The sequence below is a fragment of the Pongo pygmaeus genome, chromosome X (assembly GCF_028885625.2).
Source record: "Pongo pygmaeus isolate AG05252 chromosome X, NHGRI_mPonPyg2-v2.0_pri, whole genome shotgun sequence".
Taxonomy (NCBI): Eukaryota; Metazoa; Chordata; class Mammalia; order Primates; family Hominidae; genus Pongo; species Pongo pygmaeus.
The window spans coordinates 74,390,564-74,408,296 of NC_072396.2; the positions used below are offsets into that span (position 1 = coordinate 74,390,564).

Genomic DNA, 17,733 nt, shown 5'->3' on the forward strand with positions numbered 1-17,733 from the left:
TTCTTGTATTTTTGTTAGAGATGGGTTTTTGCCATGTTGCCCAGGCTAGTCTTGAACTCCTGGGCTCAAGGAATCTTCCCACCTTGGCCTCCCAAAGTACTGGGATTACAGACGCAAGCCACTGCACCCAGCCTCCCTGTAAGCCCGAAGTGAGTTATTTATTCCTCTGTCCTCCCATAGCACTATTCATTTTATTCTGCCTGTATTATGACTAATTGTGTACTCTTTGGTCTCCCCTATAGCCTGGGAGCCTGCTGGGGATTGGATCCTGGTCTAACCAGTCTTTGTATTTTTTGAAGCACGTAATCTAGGTCTTTAAACATAATAGGTCCTTAATACATAGCTAGTGAGTATTTTTTTTTTCTTAAGTGTTTGGAAACTTGTTATAAAAAAAAAAAAAAAAAAAAAAGACCACATTCCCAGTAGATTCAAAGTAAGACAGTAAAGTAAGAACGATTCTCAAACACCTGACTTGTTTACACTTGGAGAGATTTGAAGTTATCCAGTGCTGCTCCTCTATATCCATCACCCAGAGAAGACAAAAGACAATTTTAACTCTTTATTTGAAACAAACAATTTCAGAGACAGAAGGTTAGTTGTGACAACAGCTTCTCACTACAACACAAGGGTGGGCATGGCTCACTGAAGGGACAGGCCAGGCGCCTCAGAACAATATATACAATTTAAACAGTGGCTAACTGGTGACAGTTATAAAAACACAAAAAGGAGCCTGGGAAACAGCAAAGTCAACAGGGGAAGAACTGGGTACCCCCTTTTCCAGAAGCTAATTGTTTTCTGGGACCTCCAACGCAAGATGGGGAAAAGAGAAGATGTAGGCAGTGGGGGCAGGCCCTGCGCCCACAGCTCCTCGCCTGTCCTTTGACCACAGATCCCATCCTGCATGACTCAAGCTCCCACAGGCTTGGCCTAGCTCTTATGATAGGGGAACAACAGAGGGGAACCCAGCCTTAACCCAAGTCAGAAGGTAGTTTTTGCCTTGGGAGGTCTGTCCATTGAACTAAAGGGAGGCAGTTACGGAGGGGGCTAAGCATGTTGACACCATGGCTCATGGCAACCTAAGATGGCAGAGAGACAAACACAGAAACCAAGGGGACAGGAGTCTGCACAACAGGAGTCTGCTCCCCGTACTTAGTCATTCTCTGCCTCTGAGGAAAAAAAGGCATTTGGAAGATTTTAAAAACGGCAGCACCAAGGATTGGTGCTTGCCGAGGGGGTGAGGGATATGCGGTGGTGAGATGGTGCCAACAACCAATTATTTCATAGGAGGGGAAGAGTGTCTAAGCTCTGTGTTTTATGTAAATGGTCCCCTCATCGCTTTCATTGTTTATTTCATACCTTTCAGATAAGACCTTTTTGCGTGGTGCTGGGGAAGAGTAGAGAAGGGAGTGGGCACAGGGCAGAGAAGGCAGCTGGGTTTTTCCCTAGGTCATGCCTAGGAATAAGAGGCTCTACCTATGCGGGATGGGTCAGGAAACCCAAAGCCAACAGGATCACCAGAGCTATTAACACTCCACCCAGAGTCTGGACCCAGAAGGAGGGGTTTACTCTGAAGCATAAAGAAAACGGGCAAGCTGGCTTTTGCCCATCACTGGGAGACCAGCCCCTGAGTACAGAAGACCAGGGCCCCATGGTTGTCAAGTGGTATGGAAGAAGATAAAAGCCAGGGTTCCTAGAGAAGGCAGGGAATGGGTGAGCGGAAAGGAGCAGTCAGGGCCCTTCAGAATGAGTAGCATTGGTTCCTGGGCCTGTCACCCTGAGGGACATGGCCACAGGACAGACATTGACGTGAAAGATGGATATGGATGGCACACGAGCTCAGTCCAGGTCTTCCTCCCCAGGACGACCCAGTTCCTCATAAATCTCGCGCACAGCCAGGATGCGATTGAGCATGCTCTCCAACATGCTGCGGTCCATGGGGATCACAGAATACCAGAGAGGTGACTCGGCGATGCAGGACCGTTCAGGTTGCAGGTAGAACACATCATTGCGAGTCCGGAGGCTTTCAGGACTGCAACATCGGGGGTGGGGGTGGGAGTGGGGGTGGCAGGACAGAAGATCAGTACCAAGGCAAAGTAGATCCCTTGGGTCCCCATGCTAACGCTTTTCCTGCCAACCCACCAACTCACCATTTTGAGAGATAGAATTCATAGAACTTGACAGGGCAGCGGAGGGGATTCATGCGGTTCTCACGCTGCTCTAAGATAGGGGCTTCATCTTCTCTCTTCCGTTTTCCAGGACCCGTGTCTGTAGGGGAGGGAAATGACTCAGACTCATTAAGAACACAGGCTCCATGAGCCACATCCAAGAGCACAGTCCAGGGCACAGGGAGAAGGCGTCACGACACAAATTACAGTCTCATCAAGACGGAGAGGTGGAAGAAGAGGTCAGTCTCCCTTTCCCACGCCAACCCAACATCCTGTCGGGCTGTTGTTATGCAACCCTCCCCAGTTCCCACTGCCAAAGACTCTCTTTAAAATCTCCCCCAAGTTGCTATCTTGAAGAGGTGATCTCAGAAGTTATTCAAAAAACCTGATAAAACAGACCCTACTGCAAGGGTGGGCTTGCCTTCTGGGATAGAGAAACAGCAATGACCCCAACCCCTTGTGCATTAGTACAGGTAGAAGCATGGGTCCAGAGAAAGGACCTTGGAAACTTCACTCAGACAGGACAGAAGTCCAGGGACAGAAAAAATGGAAACCAAGGTGCAGTTGTTGTTAGGCCCGATAGCAAAGAATCACAGAAAGCCTGTCATTCATTCAGTCTACCCTCCCCCACAGCCAAACACACCCAGTGGTTTCCTACCTGTCTACCACCCAGAAAAAGCAGGCAAGCAAGTAAACTGCCTTAAATGAGGAAAAGGGGGAAACAGGCCACAGGGTGACCTCTTACTTATGCGACAGCTACTGCCTATCAGGTAGGAGGACGGGCTGTTTCTACCCCTTCTGCACACAGGAACAGAAGGAGAGGGAAGCTAGGGGCCAAGGAGAGGGCCGACCTGGCAGGTATGGTGGGTTATGGCAGGGCATGGAAGGGGAAGGCAGAGAAGGGGCAAAAGCACAGGGGAGGGGGCAGCCTCGTACCTCGCCCTTTCCTCTGGCGGACTGGGGCATAGTAGCGGATGCTCACCACCTTGGTGGTGCCCCGAGGGGTGGTACACTTGCGGGACTGCCGCACCACATTGGTGAAGGAGAGTTGCATGTGTTCCTCAGCTGTCTGCAGCCCAAAAAACTTAGTGTTGAAGAACATGAGGGTGTTGAGGAGGACAAAGGGCGAGTAGACCCCCAGCTGCTTACACTCCCAGAGGTGCTCCTCCTCCACTCGAGAGAACACTGTATCTACAATGGTCAAGGGGGAGAGGCCGGTCAGGAGGGAGTGGCTACCCAAACCCAACCACTTCCCGTCCCATGTGCCCTGCTCATTTCCCACACAATTCTCATTGGTGAGTAACCTTTGTATATAAAACACTGTCACTTCGCTACACTTGCTACACTACACAGTGGGACTGGGCTTCAAAAAATATATACTTTCCACACCTGCATTTGGAACGCCTCTCACCACCCTCAAGTTGTAGACAGGTAAATGTAAACCTTGAGGAGTCCCACAATTTCTTGCTTTCTTTCTTTACTTACCACCCAAACCCAGGCCATCTTTTTCTGGTCCTAGAGATAGCTCTTCAGACCTAAGTCTTGATCCCCTCCTCATGTTCAAGAACAGGCGCTCCTGTGCTCCTTTAACTCTAAACCCTGAGGCATCCAGCTACACGCTCCTGCCCTCGGGCCCTTTGTGAAGAGTGGCAGACCAAACAGCACAGGACTCTCGGGATGGTGGATTGGAAGAATGGAGAAAGGGGGTAGGGGTTGCTACGTCCCTGTCCCTTACTGTTGGGGAGGAGTGTGGGCTGCCAGGTACTCAGAGACTTGTTGAGTTCTTGAACAAAAGTCAGGTAGTAAAGGTCCGTGAAAATGTTCACCATCCGGTTATTTTCCAGCAAGTACTGGGGAAAGAAAAACAAACACACCTAAGGCTAGACTGTAGGTCCTAGAAGAAAGATAATGATGCTGAAGCCCCCAGGTACGGTGTCATTGATCATTAGGAGACGATGGGAAACAGTTGCTTGATTAGGTGGCCTCGAGTGCTTTCCCCCAGGTATACCCACAGCTCTGCGCTACTCAGGCTTTGCTGGAAGAGGAGGCTTGGAGGAGACGTTCTTTAGAAGCCCACACCTCCTTCTCAGGTAATACATGGTTGACTTCTCCCAGGGGGAACTAAACATTACCCCAGCACTCAAGGATCCCAGCTCCACCCATCCCTCCTCTCCTAGAATGGGCTTAAAGATTACAAAGGGGACCTGGATAGCAATGAAGACTGCTCCTTGGCCAACAGTCCTGGAATGCAGTTTTGATTTTAGAAGAGTATTGATATCTCATGTTCTATTTGGCGTAGGAGATTAAAGGTAAGCTGCCTGCTTCAGGTAGGGGACAAGATGAGGATCAGGGAGTGCAACAGAATAACTGCTTTTTTTTTTTCATTAAAAAAATATTTTTTGGGTAGATGGTTATCACTTTGTTGCCCAGGCTGGTCTCAAACTCCTGGCTTGAAGCGATCCTCCTGCCTCAGCCTCCCAAAGTGTTGGGATTACAGGCGTGAGCCACCGTGCCTAATCCAGAATCATTTCTGGTTAGACCCTGCCTGTTGTGTTAAGAGTAACAGGAAGCGAGGTGGTGCACAACAGGTACCTGCTGGATGCCAAGACACAAATAGTAGATACTGTCAGGTTCATATCGTTCACCATTGGGCCGAGTGATTTCTCTCACAAACTGGGCCAGACCGTAGTTGAGCTCAGCAGCTGAGCAGGCGAGAATATCCTCTTTGATACGCATGGGTTTGGCTGCAGTGATATGTTGTGCAGGGACAGGATTAAGAAAAACTCTACATGGAGAATTTCACTTAGCTCCATCACCATTAACCCCTTCATCCCTTAGTCATGCCTAGCTCCTGAACAATTACAGAAAGAGCCCCTAACCTTAAACCTAGACAGCATTTCCCTTTAATCTACAACTCCTCCCCATCTTCACAGGGCATCCTTAAGTGATCACACCCTTATCACTTCTAGACATCTTCAGCTGAATCACAGGCCCAGCCCCTTCTCCCCTTTCCCCTCCTCCTCCCTGTCCCTGCCTCCCAACACCTTCCATCTCCAAGTACTTACGGCCAAAGCGCAGCTCATCACCCTTGCTGGTTTCTCCATTGGCATATTTTGACTGCACCCAGCACTTCCAAGCATTGACACCATATGAATAGTTGAGCCCGGTACAACTAGGCTGACTGCTCATGGAGTCCCGGGAGCAGCTTTCGGAAAGCACCAGCCGCTTTTGACCCTGGAGGGGAAGAGAAAGCAGGGGTGTGGCAGAGGTAAGGCCAGAGGCAAGGTGAAAGCTAGTCAGCACCATATTTACTGCTGGCCGGGGCAGGGGCTGATGTAAGCACACAGCAAGCTTCCATAGCACAGAGCCCAGGAACAGCTTTGATGACCTTGTGAGATGCGGGGAGAGCAAAGTTTGGCTTTATCTCAGTACTTCTAGTGTTGGAGAAAGGAGGTTAGGGAAGGTCAAACTATGGTTGCTGGCTTGGCTCTTGCATCCTCTCCCCTTTGGGCCTCCATACTTCTTTTGTACATATAGTAGCCCCAGCCCTACCTTCCTCATGGTTCGGGGAAGGTCTTGTTCAGTAGACACATCCTCAGGCCCTACCAGGCCACAATCAAAGAGGAAGTCTACACTGGGATTAATGTCCAGAGGATCTAATGAAAAGGAAAGAAAGAAGAAATCAATTTCTTAAGATCTCAACCCTGCAGCCCTCCTGCCCCACCCCTGCTACTTGCCCACTTGACACTAAATGAGCCAAAGGAACCAGTAAAGCTATACCAAAAAGCATGCTCAGAGGCACAGAAACGCAAAACACAGCAATGTGAACTACTGAAAACATGTTGAACATGGTGAAATTTTATGTTTTTTTACAGCTTAAAAATTAAAAAAAAAAAAAAAAGCATGACTCAGAAGTCTAAAAGAGTGCACCTGTCCTGGTGTCTCTGGCACTGCTCCCTGTGAGAACCTTCCGTCTTAGAATCACAGTGAACAACTTTTCAGGGTCATGCTCAGGGACACAAGGGACACTCCCTTCCTGATGGCACAAATGCTACCATACTCAGTGGGCACGGCTCCAATCTTACTCACTCTTAGGGAAGTCTGCCTCCAAATCTTGCCCAGGCTCATCCAAGACATTGGCCATCTTGACTGCCATGGCCAGGACATCATCTCGAGCAGGCCCAAACAGGTCACAGTCTTCCAGGAGTCCCTCTGCACTCTGGTTGCTCACAAGATCTGAGAAGCAGAGAAGTTGGCTCAGTGGTTACAAGCTCCTGCTAGCACCCTCACAAGCTTTCAGGGACTGATCCCAACTATCCTCCCATTCTACTAGGCACCAAGATCACCAATACCACCCCCTCGGGCAGAGACATGCTGGTAGCACCCTGTCTCCCTCGTTGCCACCATCTATGGCATACCACAAAGGTCAGATGAGGCCTTGTCTAACTCCTCAGCCTCTGCAATCATTTCTGCCATAGCCAGGATGTCGGCCTCCAAGGGGTTGGAAGGGATCTTCACCTTCAGCTCCTCAATGGTCTCTACAATCTTGTCTGTGCTCTCCAAGGTAGTGGGCAAGAACATGGGCACAGGCACCTGGAGGCACAAATCCCAACTAAATGCCAAGAACCACACCAGCAGTTGGGGGGAAGTAGGGGGGACAGATGATAAGAGTGAAGGGGGACAGTCGATGAGAGTAAGGGGAAAGGGTGGATCTCAACCTGGAAGGGGAAAGGAGGACCCAGCCAGGAAGGGCAGGGAAACTTACCGGGATAGGCATTGAGAAAGGCACCGGGACTTTCTGGCAGTACAGATGCATAGGCACTGGCACGAAGATGGGCACTGGGATGGGCAGCACGATCACCTGTGGCTTCCACTCTTCTGTGGATAAGAAAGGGGTCTTCTCAGAGACCTTGCTGGACTGGTCACATCTGACCCACCAAAAGCTCTAACGTGCTCAGTGTCACAAAACTGCCCTGGAATCAAAGGCTGAAAGACATCTCTATGATTCTAGGACAACCATATGAATGAGGCTTCAGCTACCTAAGAAATCCCCTTGTCCAGCTCATGGACATAGGGCTGGCAGGCCTAGGACTCTGGAATACAGCCTGTGGCATCGAGGTACCCTGGCTCACCTGTCTGACTTCCTTTGGACTTCATCTCCACCTTGCAGGAGACGCCCCGATTCTGCATCAGTGGCTTACACATGGCAGCCTTGTTTTTGCGGGGTGTTGCTGGGGGTGGTGGGGGTGGAGAGGTGGGAGCAGTGGGAGCTGATCGGGTCTTCACAGGGATCTGCAAAGACAAAGGAACATTTGTGCCGCCAACCGCCGTACCCTCCTCTGAGATTATCCTCCCCCTTGGCTTTTGCCCCGACCTTGCCCAAATTCCCATTTTCCTCTGGGGTCCTCACTGTGTTGCTGTTCTCCACTTTGGTTTGAGAGGGTGTCTGGGGTTTTGACTCAGGAGACTGACCTGTAGATCAAAACAAATGAATGCTCTCATCCAAGGGACTAGCTCTCCATTTTCCTTACCCCTGTTCCAGGAGAGCTTCATTAACAGGTACACAAAATACAGATGGGAACTTCTAGGATTTTCCCCTCTTGCCATCCCAGATCTAGTCTCTTCTATGCTCCAGCAATAGCAGCCTAAAAGATTCTTTGCTCCTGGGGAATGAAACATTACATTTTCCCCCAAAACCCACATTTGAGACCTTCCATTTAGATAGCCTGAAGAGTCTGTTATCCCTGGAGTTGTGGAAGGGCAGGGGTAACATTCTAGAAATAGCAGTCTTCAGTCTCACTAAACGTGGAGTTTATGCTGAGATTTCCTTATCTCAGAAAAGTAACCATAACCCCTATATGCCCCATCCTATGAGGAAAGGCACCCACTCCCTAACAATATACATTTCATAGACAATCAGTAGACGCTAACCCCAAGAAGCTTTAAATAAGACTGCCCCTGGTACCTGCAGGGTTCAGAAGCTAAAAGAGAATACAGTTCACAGTACTAGCACCCTATCTGGCCAGGGATGAGGTGAACGCAAGAGGAAGGAGAAAGGGGCTAGGCTTAGGATTAGGAGAGTCCAGGCCCCCTCTAACAGAGTGTACCCCCTGCCCAGGACTCACTGTTCAGGAGGCTCTCGGGCCCACTCTGGGTATCCAGGTTGGGTTGGTTCTGCTGGCTATAGAAGCGCAGAAGACACTGCTGGTTGCAGAAATGACGGATCTGCCCACGCCAGTGGATGGTCTCCAGCAGCTTCCCCTGGCGCTTACACGCATGGCACCGGGCAGCCTGAGGATGTCAAAAGGATGGTCAGACCTGCCTCCCTAAAATGCGTTGGGCCCTTTCTTTCCCCCGGGATAAGCCATGCTCCTCCCCTTGGAGATCGGGCCGGCTTAGAGATGGAAGGCTGGCTGCCCTCCCTGGAGATCTGTCCACACCCCGAGCTCAGTACCACAGCCCGTGCTCCCCACCACCCTCTTTCCCGCCTCACTCGCATGCTGACCCTCCTTACCTTGCAGTACCACAGCAGGTATTTGCTCTTACAGTCCTCACTGCAGAAGTCCCAGGTGCTGCCATCCAGTTGCTCAGTGACTCCGCGCTGGCAGGTCTGGGAGCAGTAAGTACAAGTGATACAGCACAAGCCTAGCTTCTTAGTGAAGTCCTGTTTGTACAGCAGCACACAGCCTGGAAAGAGAAGAGGAAAGAGAGTCCAGAGACACAGATACCCAAGGGCAAGAGACCCAACCTTTTCAAGGTGCTATACCTGAAACCTCTCTCTAAGCAGCCCCTTGTGCCCAAAGCTTTAGGGGAGATGGGGGTAGAACATCCCGGGCAGAAGGCCCTGCCTCATGGACCACTTTCCCGGCCTCCCTCCCTTCTCCTCCATTCTCCCTGGCTGGGAGTTATAGTGTCTTCTGCCCTTCCCCATCTCCTTACCTTCGCTGCAGAAACTTTTCTCCACTCCGCTGAATCGGAGTTTCTCATGCAACAGTTTCTCCTGCCGACAGTGCTCACACTGGGACACCACACCCCGAAGCCGCTTGAAGTCCTCACAGCAATCACGGCAGCAGAACTGGAACACTTGGTCCTGAGGTGGGGCACAGGGCAGGGAGGACAAGCTGTAACATCTGGCCCCAGCAGGGGCCAAGTGGAAGGACCCCTTCAGACAGTCTGGTCGTGTGGCAAGATGTGGGTGGGGGTGGGGCTCTTACCTGCCAGTCCAAGACCTCAGGCTTGCCACTGAAGAGGCTGTGACAGTAGTGACAGCTCAGGTGAATGCCCCCCTCGGGGCTTGTGCGCTGGAGGGAAGGAAGACAAGTAAGGGAGGGGCAAGATGTGTGCAGCGGTGGGGAAGGGGAGTCAGGCTTGTTCTTTGCTCTGCCCAGGCCTGCCTACCCCAATTCTCCAACCCTCTTTACGTTGCCAAACCCTTCTATCCCTGGTCCAGGGTCTGGAGTACCTGGAACTTGGTCCAGCAGCTGGGGCTGCAGAACTGGTAGACTGTGCGGTCAACCTTGTTGTAGTAACAGGGGTCAGAGAGGCTGCGGCGGCAGAAGCTGCAGGGTCGGGGAGGGCCTGGGGCATAGAGAGAAAGAGAGAGAGGAAAAGAGAAAGAGAGAGGGAGAGAGAGCGCACACAGAAGGTGTAAGGCAGTGTAAGAGACGAACAGAAAATCCACGGGGAGATGTGGTTGGGGCTGAGGTCGGGCAGCAAGGATTACTCTGGAAGAGGGGAGTATGGGAGGTAGAGAGAAGGCCAGCAGGGGACTCAGAGAAGAGGGCTTTGCACCTACCAGTGAGCCCTGCCTGCTTCACTTTGTAAGAAGTGGTACAGCACAGGGAACAGAACAAGCTGGTCTTGCCATTACGATCCACATGTGATAGCATCTCAAAGTTCTTACACAGGGTCTTGCACCAGACACATGGGTACACACGTGTGTTTTTCTGTGAGGATGGGGAAGGAGAGGCTGAGGCTGGATTTGTCCCTTCACTTTTATTTTTTAAATGTTTTAAACATGAAATATTTCAGGCATACAAAAAAAGTATAGATGATGATGTAACAAAGACCTGTGTATCCACCAGCCAGCTTCAAAAATAAAACATAACAGATACAATTGAAACCCCCTTTATTTGTTTTATTTCTCCCAGCCCTTGACCCGTCAGCCACCTTTATTTATAACCCAAGAACCACACCCCCTTCCACAGCCCTCTAATGCACTACTCCCTCGGCCCCACCTTCTTGTACGCCCCCAAGCAGGTTGTGTTGCAGAACCGCTTTTGTTGGCCCTCGTGGAAGAGGAGCTCAGGGCCAGGGCTCCCGGTCTTGGTGTAGATGTAAGCCCCACACTGGTCACAACAGTTGGTTTTCAGTCCCTTGTTGGCCCGGAATTTGGAGAAGCAAGAATCGCTGCAGAGCCGGTGCACCACGCTGCCATTGCTGACCTCGTGCAGGACCTGCCACACACATACACGCACCCTGAGCTAGGGCCTGGCCACCACCGCCCACCCCAATGCAAGGTCATCCCCCGACCTCACCCTAGACCTTCACAGCAGACAGTGGGCCCAGGGACCCCCCAACCTGCGCTGCAGGCTGCCGACTTGATGGTGAGGTCCTGGGAGGTAAGGAAGGCCAGCTGTGCACATCCTGGAGAAGCTCTGTCCTTGAATACGCTCCCTCATGATGGCCGCCTTTCCTCCCCACTCCCCTTTCCACAGGGCCTGGACCCTGCAGCCCCAGGATGGGAGGGGCAGGTCAGGGCTGGCCAGGCTCTGTAAATCAGCCCCCACTGAGTGTCCTCACCTCTCCAGTCTTCTGGCATATGCTGCAGCGAGTAGCATCGGCAGGATCCCCAGACTGGGGGATCGGGCGCTGCTGCTGGGCCTCATACAGGGAGAGACAGACGGACGTGCAGAACTCATGGAAGGAGCCTCCAGAACCAGTCTGCGCCACAACCGAGTCCTTGGTGTTCCAGATCTCCCTAGAGGTGGGAACAGGTTTGAATATTCACTCAAGACCACCCTCTCATTTCCTCAGCTTCCGCCCCTCCTCCAGGATCAATGACCACAGAGCCAAATACTCTGACTCCCTCCCTACATCACTCTCTCACCCAGCTCCATCCTGCTAGGTTCTTACCAACAGTCTCTGTCTTACTCATACTCCTGCCCAGATCCCTGCCCTCTGCACAGCCCCCAAGACCCTCACGCACTTCTTGCAGAAGGTACAGGTCTTTTTGCCCGAGGGCTTCTTGGAGAAAGTGGTGAGGCAGGATGACGAGCAGAAGAGCTGAGGCAGCCCCTTGCGCTGATAGGCAGTCTGCCCCTTCTGCAGTGGTGTCCGGCAATGTGCACAAGTCATCTTGGTGCCCACTGCAGAGCGCCCAGCCCTTTGTGACACACTTGAGCGTAGGGACATGCGAGGAGAGCGCCGGGGCCGGAATGGCACAAAGTCCTCATCATTGGGGTCATCTACCATGGCATCAGAATCCTCATCTGACACTGGAACTGAGACAGTGGGGGGATGGACATGAGAAAGGCCACCAAACCAGGTCTCCAACCATCCCCTGACCAACAGTTCAGTCCCTCTCCTGGGATCCCTGTTGTTCCGGCCTTTACACCCTGGCCCTTATTACATTAGTATCTTAAGACCTTGGTGTCTCTCTCCCTTGGTTACTCTGTAACCTCCCAGGGAGGGAAAGGGAGAGGCTCTAAATGAGAAGATTCGGAGACAGAGATGGCATAGCTGAAACAGGAAACTCGCCATTCTCACTGCTCTTGTTTTCAATTTCCCCCACTGCCCCTGGTTCCCATGCCAACCCATAGCGGAGACAGGCACTTCATGCGCTTCATGGAGCAGGACTGCAGGAGCTAGAAGATCCATGCCCTGTTGCATGCCACTTTCGGACCTTTTCCACACCCAGAACTCCCAGGTCACACTTCCTCAAATCCTACTTACTGCTCTCAGTGGAATCTACAACCTCAGGTTTTGGAGGTTCTGCTCTCCTAACGCGCTCGCTTCTCTTCTGTACCTCGGAAAGATGGGAGGGGAGGAAAACTGACACCCTGGCCAGGCTAACACTAGTACAGGGTTTGGGGGGGGATAGAAGATGGGAGGGGGAAGGGAGAGTGGGGACCCATGGCCCAGCCCTTAGGAGGAGGGAAGAAAAGGAGGCTGGACTTTCTTCCCAACAAGCAGTAGACACTAGTGCTCCCTCCCTCCTCCTAACTCTCCTTATATACACTCTCTACAGAACAACATCTGGGAGGGAAAATGAAGGGTCTGTCCTTCCCAGAGCTAAGGGGGAACCAGACTCCTTCCAATCCCCTCCCCCTCACCCGTTCAGGCGGCTTCTCACTCGCCTTCGCAGTCAGGCCATCTCCTGCAAAGGAAGCAGAAGGCAGCCTAAATGTTGAGCCTGCCCTCACCACCCTCTCCCCGGCCCAACCCCCGCCTCCATTCCTGGGGAAGGACTTACTCAAAACTGAAAGGGAAAACTCGAGTGCCTGTGGCTTCTTGGGGCCCCTCTCAGGGTTACCTCAGGCTCTGTACTAAGGGTGGGGGGGTGCACGTGCAGCTATTCCATGAAAAAAAAAAAATCTATCCTTCTACCAGCTTTCTGTCCCAATCTTTGGGGGTTAAGGAAACACAGGTAATATACCTTTCATTAAGAATTTATATTTTACCAATGAAAAACACACAACCACCCAAAGGTAGCAAAAGGAAAAGGAAGCATCAGTGTATGGGTAGCTTCCCCTGGATTCGGGTGGTTATATAAGCCCTAAGACCCTCGTCACAGCCTGATAGAGGCACACCACTAGGCAGAAGAGGGGAGAAACTAGAGCCTCTCAAGTCAAGGTTGTCCCTCCCCTATCAGAGACGCAATCCTAGACCCTGCATTTCTATTGCTCTGCTGAAATCCTTATGCTGTTAGGGGCTCCAGAACCTAGTTACCATTCATCAAACCCAGAAATCCCACTCCCATCTAGAGCCAAAAAGCTGTAAAGGTCTTAGAACCAAGAAGCCTGGTGTACTCCCCCAAATCCTGAAGGAAGGACTCTGGCACCAAAAGCCCACTGGGGTAGGAAAAAGGGAACCCTTCCCACCAAATTCACTCCTCCCAACCTACGCTCCCTGAAACCTTACCCCATTCCTCCCCCACAGCCTGTGCCCACCCCTACTTTCCTTAATCTTCCTCTACACACCACCCCACTCCTCCCTCGTAAACCCCAAGTCCTTCCCCACACACATCCCTACACTTATCTCTCCACCCTCTTCCTCCCCACTACTTCCCAAAGCACATAGCCACCCCTCCTTACCACCACCTTTTCCCAGCCCTGATTCTCCAGATAATTAGGCAACCTACCTGGCAAGGAAGGATGTGCAGGGGGGCTAGAGCCCCCAGGTTTGGTCTGAGAACTGTTGATTCCATCCCCCAGAGTCTCTCCCACTGAAGGGCTAGGGGGGGCATTTGGGCTCTGTGGCTGCCCTTGGGGAAGCTCCTCCTCCTGCCCAGGGGAGCCCCTTCTCGCAGTAGCTATGGAGGTGGTCTCCTCCTCTTCAATATGCGGGGACTGCAGTGTTATTGGAGAATCTGGAGCCAAAGGCTCTAGTAGCCCCTCGGGTGAACAGGAATTTGCCCCAGTCCCCAGATCGGGTGGTACCACCTCAGGGGTCTCGCCCCCTGGTCCAGGCTCTAGGGTCTGATCCCCCGCATCCCATGCCAGGGTTCCCTCAGGACCGTGGTCCACCTCCGGGGGAGAGGGGGCTTTATAGAGCAGCCCCCCCAGCCCCAGCAACTCAGTGGCTCCATCCAGGACTCCAGGGTCTTTTTCCAGGCCAGCAGGGGTATCAAGCAGGTCCAGGGCTCCCGAGGATGGAGAAGGGCCAGCGGGGGCCCATCCTCGAGTTGGGGCAGTCTGGGATTCCAGCAGATCCTCTCCAAATTCCATGTCTACTGGTAGGTCTCCAGCCAGGGGCTTCTCTGGCAGGGTCAATGGGTCAAATGGACTGGGGAAATCACTGGGGTCCATGAGTATGGCTGGATATGTACTGCAGATTAGGAGTAGAAGAGGGGGCAGTAGAGGTGGTCTCAGCCAGAATTCCTTCTTCTATAGGCTCTGAGACACACCCCATCATCCACTTGGATTTCTCATGAGCAGCCCCCACCACCACAATCTACAAGCATTTCCGAAGGCTTTAGTCCTAATGACCACTCCCCCCAATACAGCGCCCCCAGTGGGGAGAGGCGTTCCCCGCCCTGGCCCCGTGCCCACACTGGCCAGGCAGTCGGTCGTTCCACCCGCCCACCCCCCTACTCGACTGCAACTCCCATTCCCTTCCCCCCTTACCTTTCACCCCCCGCAACTCAGGCTGAACGCCCCCTTAGAGTCTCCTAAGGCCGTCGCCACCAGGAGCCTTTCCCGCCCCCGCGATCTCAGTTTCTATTCCCTCCCCACTCTGCAGGAGCCCCCCAGCTCCCCAGTCTTTACCCACCCTGTCTGGCCCCACCCCCCCTCCCCGCGTTGCTAGGTCCTCCCTCGGCCCTTCCCCCGCCCCCACAAACTGCCCTTCGCAACCCCTTCCCCCCAGTTACCTTTCAGGTCGCCCACTTCCTCAGCCCCGTCCCCCTTTCCCATTGCTCCTCCAGTCCTCCCTTCTCCTGTTGCCCACCCCCAACCTCAGGCATTTACAGGAAGACATTTTGGAGCTACGATCTCTCCTTAGACCCCCCCCCCCCCACCGCCTCCCGGCTACTGCAAGATCCCGCTTGCAGGTTCGGTTCGGCTTGAGCAGGCCCGACCCCTACCTGCGGCAGGGTTAGTGCAAAGGCTACAAGCCTAGAACTGCAGACAGCGATGGCCCCGCGCTCCTTCTCCACCTCCCTCCCTAGCAGCCGGGACAGGGGTCGCGGCCCCTTTAAATGGCAGCGCCGCTCGCAGCGCCCAGCGCTCTGCACCAGGCGGGCGGGCGGTGCCAGCAACCAACCCCATTGGCTGGCTCGAGGAGGGGGCTCGCGAGACAGCGCCGGCCCCCGGCGCGAGACTCCCAGTCCAGTGGCCGCCTGGAAATTGCGGAGTGGAGTACAGCCACTAGAGACGGCGCCTGAGCCCCCGCCCGGGGCCCCGTTAGTTGAGAAGGAAAAGATAGCCTCTGGAGCTTTGAAGCCGGCCCCCCGGGAAAGGCAGCGTCCCCTTTCCACCCAAGGGCCGAGTGCGCTCACCCACGAAAAACACAGATCTACGCACCTGCTCCCCTTACCTGGCTCAAGAGTCTGGCCCCCGTCACACCCTGCCCGCCCTACCTCCTGGAGCCCACTCTACCCGTGATCCCCTCCTCTCATTCAAATGGTTCCCGGTCCCCTCCCCCTCCCCGTGTCTCTCTTCGCTTCCCACTCGTGTTCACCCCCCCGGCGTCCGCCCCCCTCAATAGTCCCTACCTACGCCATGCAGCAGGCGCCTGCCAAGATTACCCTCCCCCATCCCCACCTCTCCGGGGCCCGCCCCCTGGGCGACTGTTGGGGTAGTGAGTGACAGCGGAGGATGGGGGGAGGCAGGGACCCAGCCCTCACGTGCCCCTCCTTCCCTTGTCTGCAGCCACGGGGCCCCCAAAACAGTCTGAGAGTCAGAGTTATGGGGTATCTGAAGCTTGATCCCCAGCCACACAGGTCGGGTTAAATGGCTCTGGCTCAGTGGCAACGCCTGTGCAGTAACCGTTACTGCTTGATGACCCCCAAACCAGGTCCTGCAAAGCCACCCCCTACTCTCTCAACAGTCTTAGGGTAAGTTCTGGGATCTTCTCCCTGAGTCTTCCTGCAGGAGCTCCCTGTATTATCTATGGAGTTTTCCTCCCTCACCAGGGCTGATCTCTCTCCCTCTGTCTCTCTCTCTCTTTCTCCTCCCGCCCCCTTTCTGTCCTTGTCTGTCTCTCTCTTCTCGCTCTCTCTTTCTCTCTCCCCCCTATCTCTTTTTGTCTCCGTCTCTGTCTCTCTGCTTCTCGTGCGCACGAGCACGCAGGCGCGCTACACGCTCCCCCCTCCTGGATGGTCCTTAGCATGTGGGTGTGGCTGAGGTTAGGCTAGAGAAGTGGAGTAGGGGTAGGTGGCACTAGCGTTAAGCCTACTGCTTTTAAAAAATGTGTGCCAGCATCCATTCTCAGTCCGCATTATATTAATAGTTAGAGCACTTTACAATCCCCGCTCCCCACTTCCCACCCCAGCCTCTAAGGGCTGAGAGCATTTAGTAGCCGAACTACTAGAGGAGGCTCAGGCTGGAAGGAAGTCTCCTTAGGAACAGGAAGGTTTGGTATCCAGTGCCTATTCTAGCCTGCCTCGTTGACTTCTGGCCTCTCCTCCTGGCCACACAAAGCCTCTCCTGCTCTTGTAGTCCTCGGGAGTTTACCCTCCCTTTTCTCATTCCTTTTCCCAGAAACCTTATCCTTCCTAGCTCCCCACATGGCCTTGAGGTTATCTTTGCTCCCTCCTACATACAGAGATAAAAGCCAGAGTTTCTTACTTTTAGATTTCCCAAATCCAGCTTTCTCTTTATCTTAACCAGCATTCTGTGTACCCATCTCCTACCTCCTGTTTATTTCTATTCCTGGACCTCCCCTTTGCATTTTCTGCTTGTTCCATCTCAGTTGAGCCACCTAGTTTTTTCTGTATTGCCTGCCTTCCTCAACATGTACTTGAATCCTTGGCTGCTGTGCTTGTGGAGGTGCCTGGTCACTATCTTTCAAGTTGAGGGGAGCTGATCTAACGGGGTTAAGTGGTGTATTATTAATTCTAGACGCAGTGTGGTGGCCTAAGAATGGGTTCTAGAGTCAGACCAGATTTCTAATATCAGTTCTGCCTACTTTTTAGCCAGGTGACTTTGGACAAGTGACTTGTCAAGTGAAGGGCCTTAGTTTTCTCCCCTTTAAAACAGATAAGGAAACAATCTAAATGCCCAATAATAGGGGATTTTGGTTATGCAACAGACGTAGTCATTAACAACCACATTTTAAGTCTGGCGCAGTGACTCACGCCTGTAATCCTGGCACTTTGGGATGCCGAGGCAGTTGGATCCTTTGAGCCCAAGAGTTCCAAACCAGCCTGAGCAACATGGTGAAACCCCTTCTCTACAAAAAATACAAAAAATTAGCAAGGTGTGGTGGTGCGCACCTGTAGTCCCAGCTACTCAGGAGGCGGAGGTGTGAGGATCACTTGAGCTGGGAGGCAGAAATTGCAGCGAGCTCAGATGGCGCCACTGCACTCCAGCCCGGGGCGACAGACGAGAGCTCTGTCTCAAAACAAACAAAACCTCACATTTAAAAAAAAAAAAAAAAACTAATGGCAGACAGCACAGAGGATTTTTACGGTAGCGAAAATACTCTCATGATACTGTAATAGTGGATACTTGTAAGTATACATTCGTTCAAAGATACAGAATGTAAACACCAAGGGTGAACTAACTCTAATGTAAACCGCAGGCTTTGGTTAGTAATGATGTGTCAATGTAGGTTCATCGATTGTAGCAAATTTACCACTCTGATACGGATGTTGGTAGTCAGGGAAGCTGTGACTGCATGGGGG

The 17,733-nt window shown here is 52.7% G+C and overlaps 1 protein-coding gene across 8 annotated transcripts; it reads right to left on the reverse strand.

Annotated features, from left to right (window-relative positions):
* Nucleotides 1–544: 544 nt before the first annotated feature.
* Nucleotides 545–15,737, reverse strand: ZMYM3 (zinc finger MYM-type containing 3). 8 transcript variants are annotated; one of them, XM_054470796.2, is made up of 25 exons: nt 15,410–15,737; nt 13,528–14,213; nt 12,500–12,543; nt 12,120–12,186; nt 11,374–11,668; nt 10,968–11,145; nt 10,403–10,621; nt 9,961–10,111; nt 9,628–9,743; nt 9,380–9,466; nt 9,105–9,255; nt 8,680–8,852; nt 8,291–8,456; nt 7,576–7,637; nt 7,298–7,457; nt 6,931–7,043; nt 6,584–6,758; nt 6,255–6,401; nt 5,718–5,821; nt 5,231–5,399; nt 4,758–4,909; nt 3,901–4,015; nt 3,102–3,356; nt 2,148–2,265; nt 545–2,029 (listed from the first exon to the last, which is right to left on the reverse strand). In XM_054470796.2, the coding sequence occupies exons 2-25, from the start codon at nt 14,192–14,194 to the stop codon at nt 1,837–1,839; spliced, it is 4,077 nt and encodes a 1,358-aa protein (XP_054326771.1). In that variant the 5' UTR covers nt 14,195–14,213; nt 15,410–15,737; the 3' UTR covers nt 545–1,836. The 8 variants fall into 8 exon arrangements, with proteins under 8 accessions (XP_054326771.1, XP_054326765.1, XP_054326770.1 ...); XM_054470790.2 differs by having other exon boundaries at nt 7,540–7,637; XM_054470795.2 differs by having other exon boundaries at nt 15,601–15,667.
* Between the last annotated feature and the right edge of the window lie 1,996 nt (nt 15,738–17,733).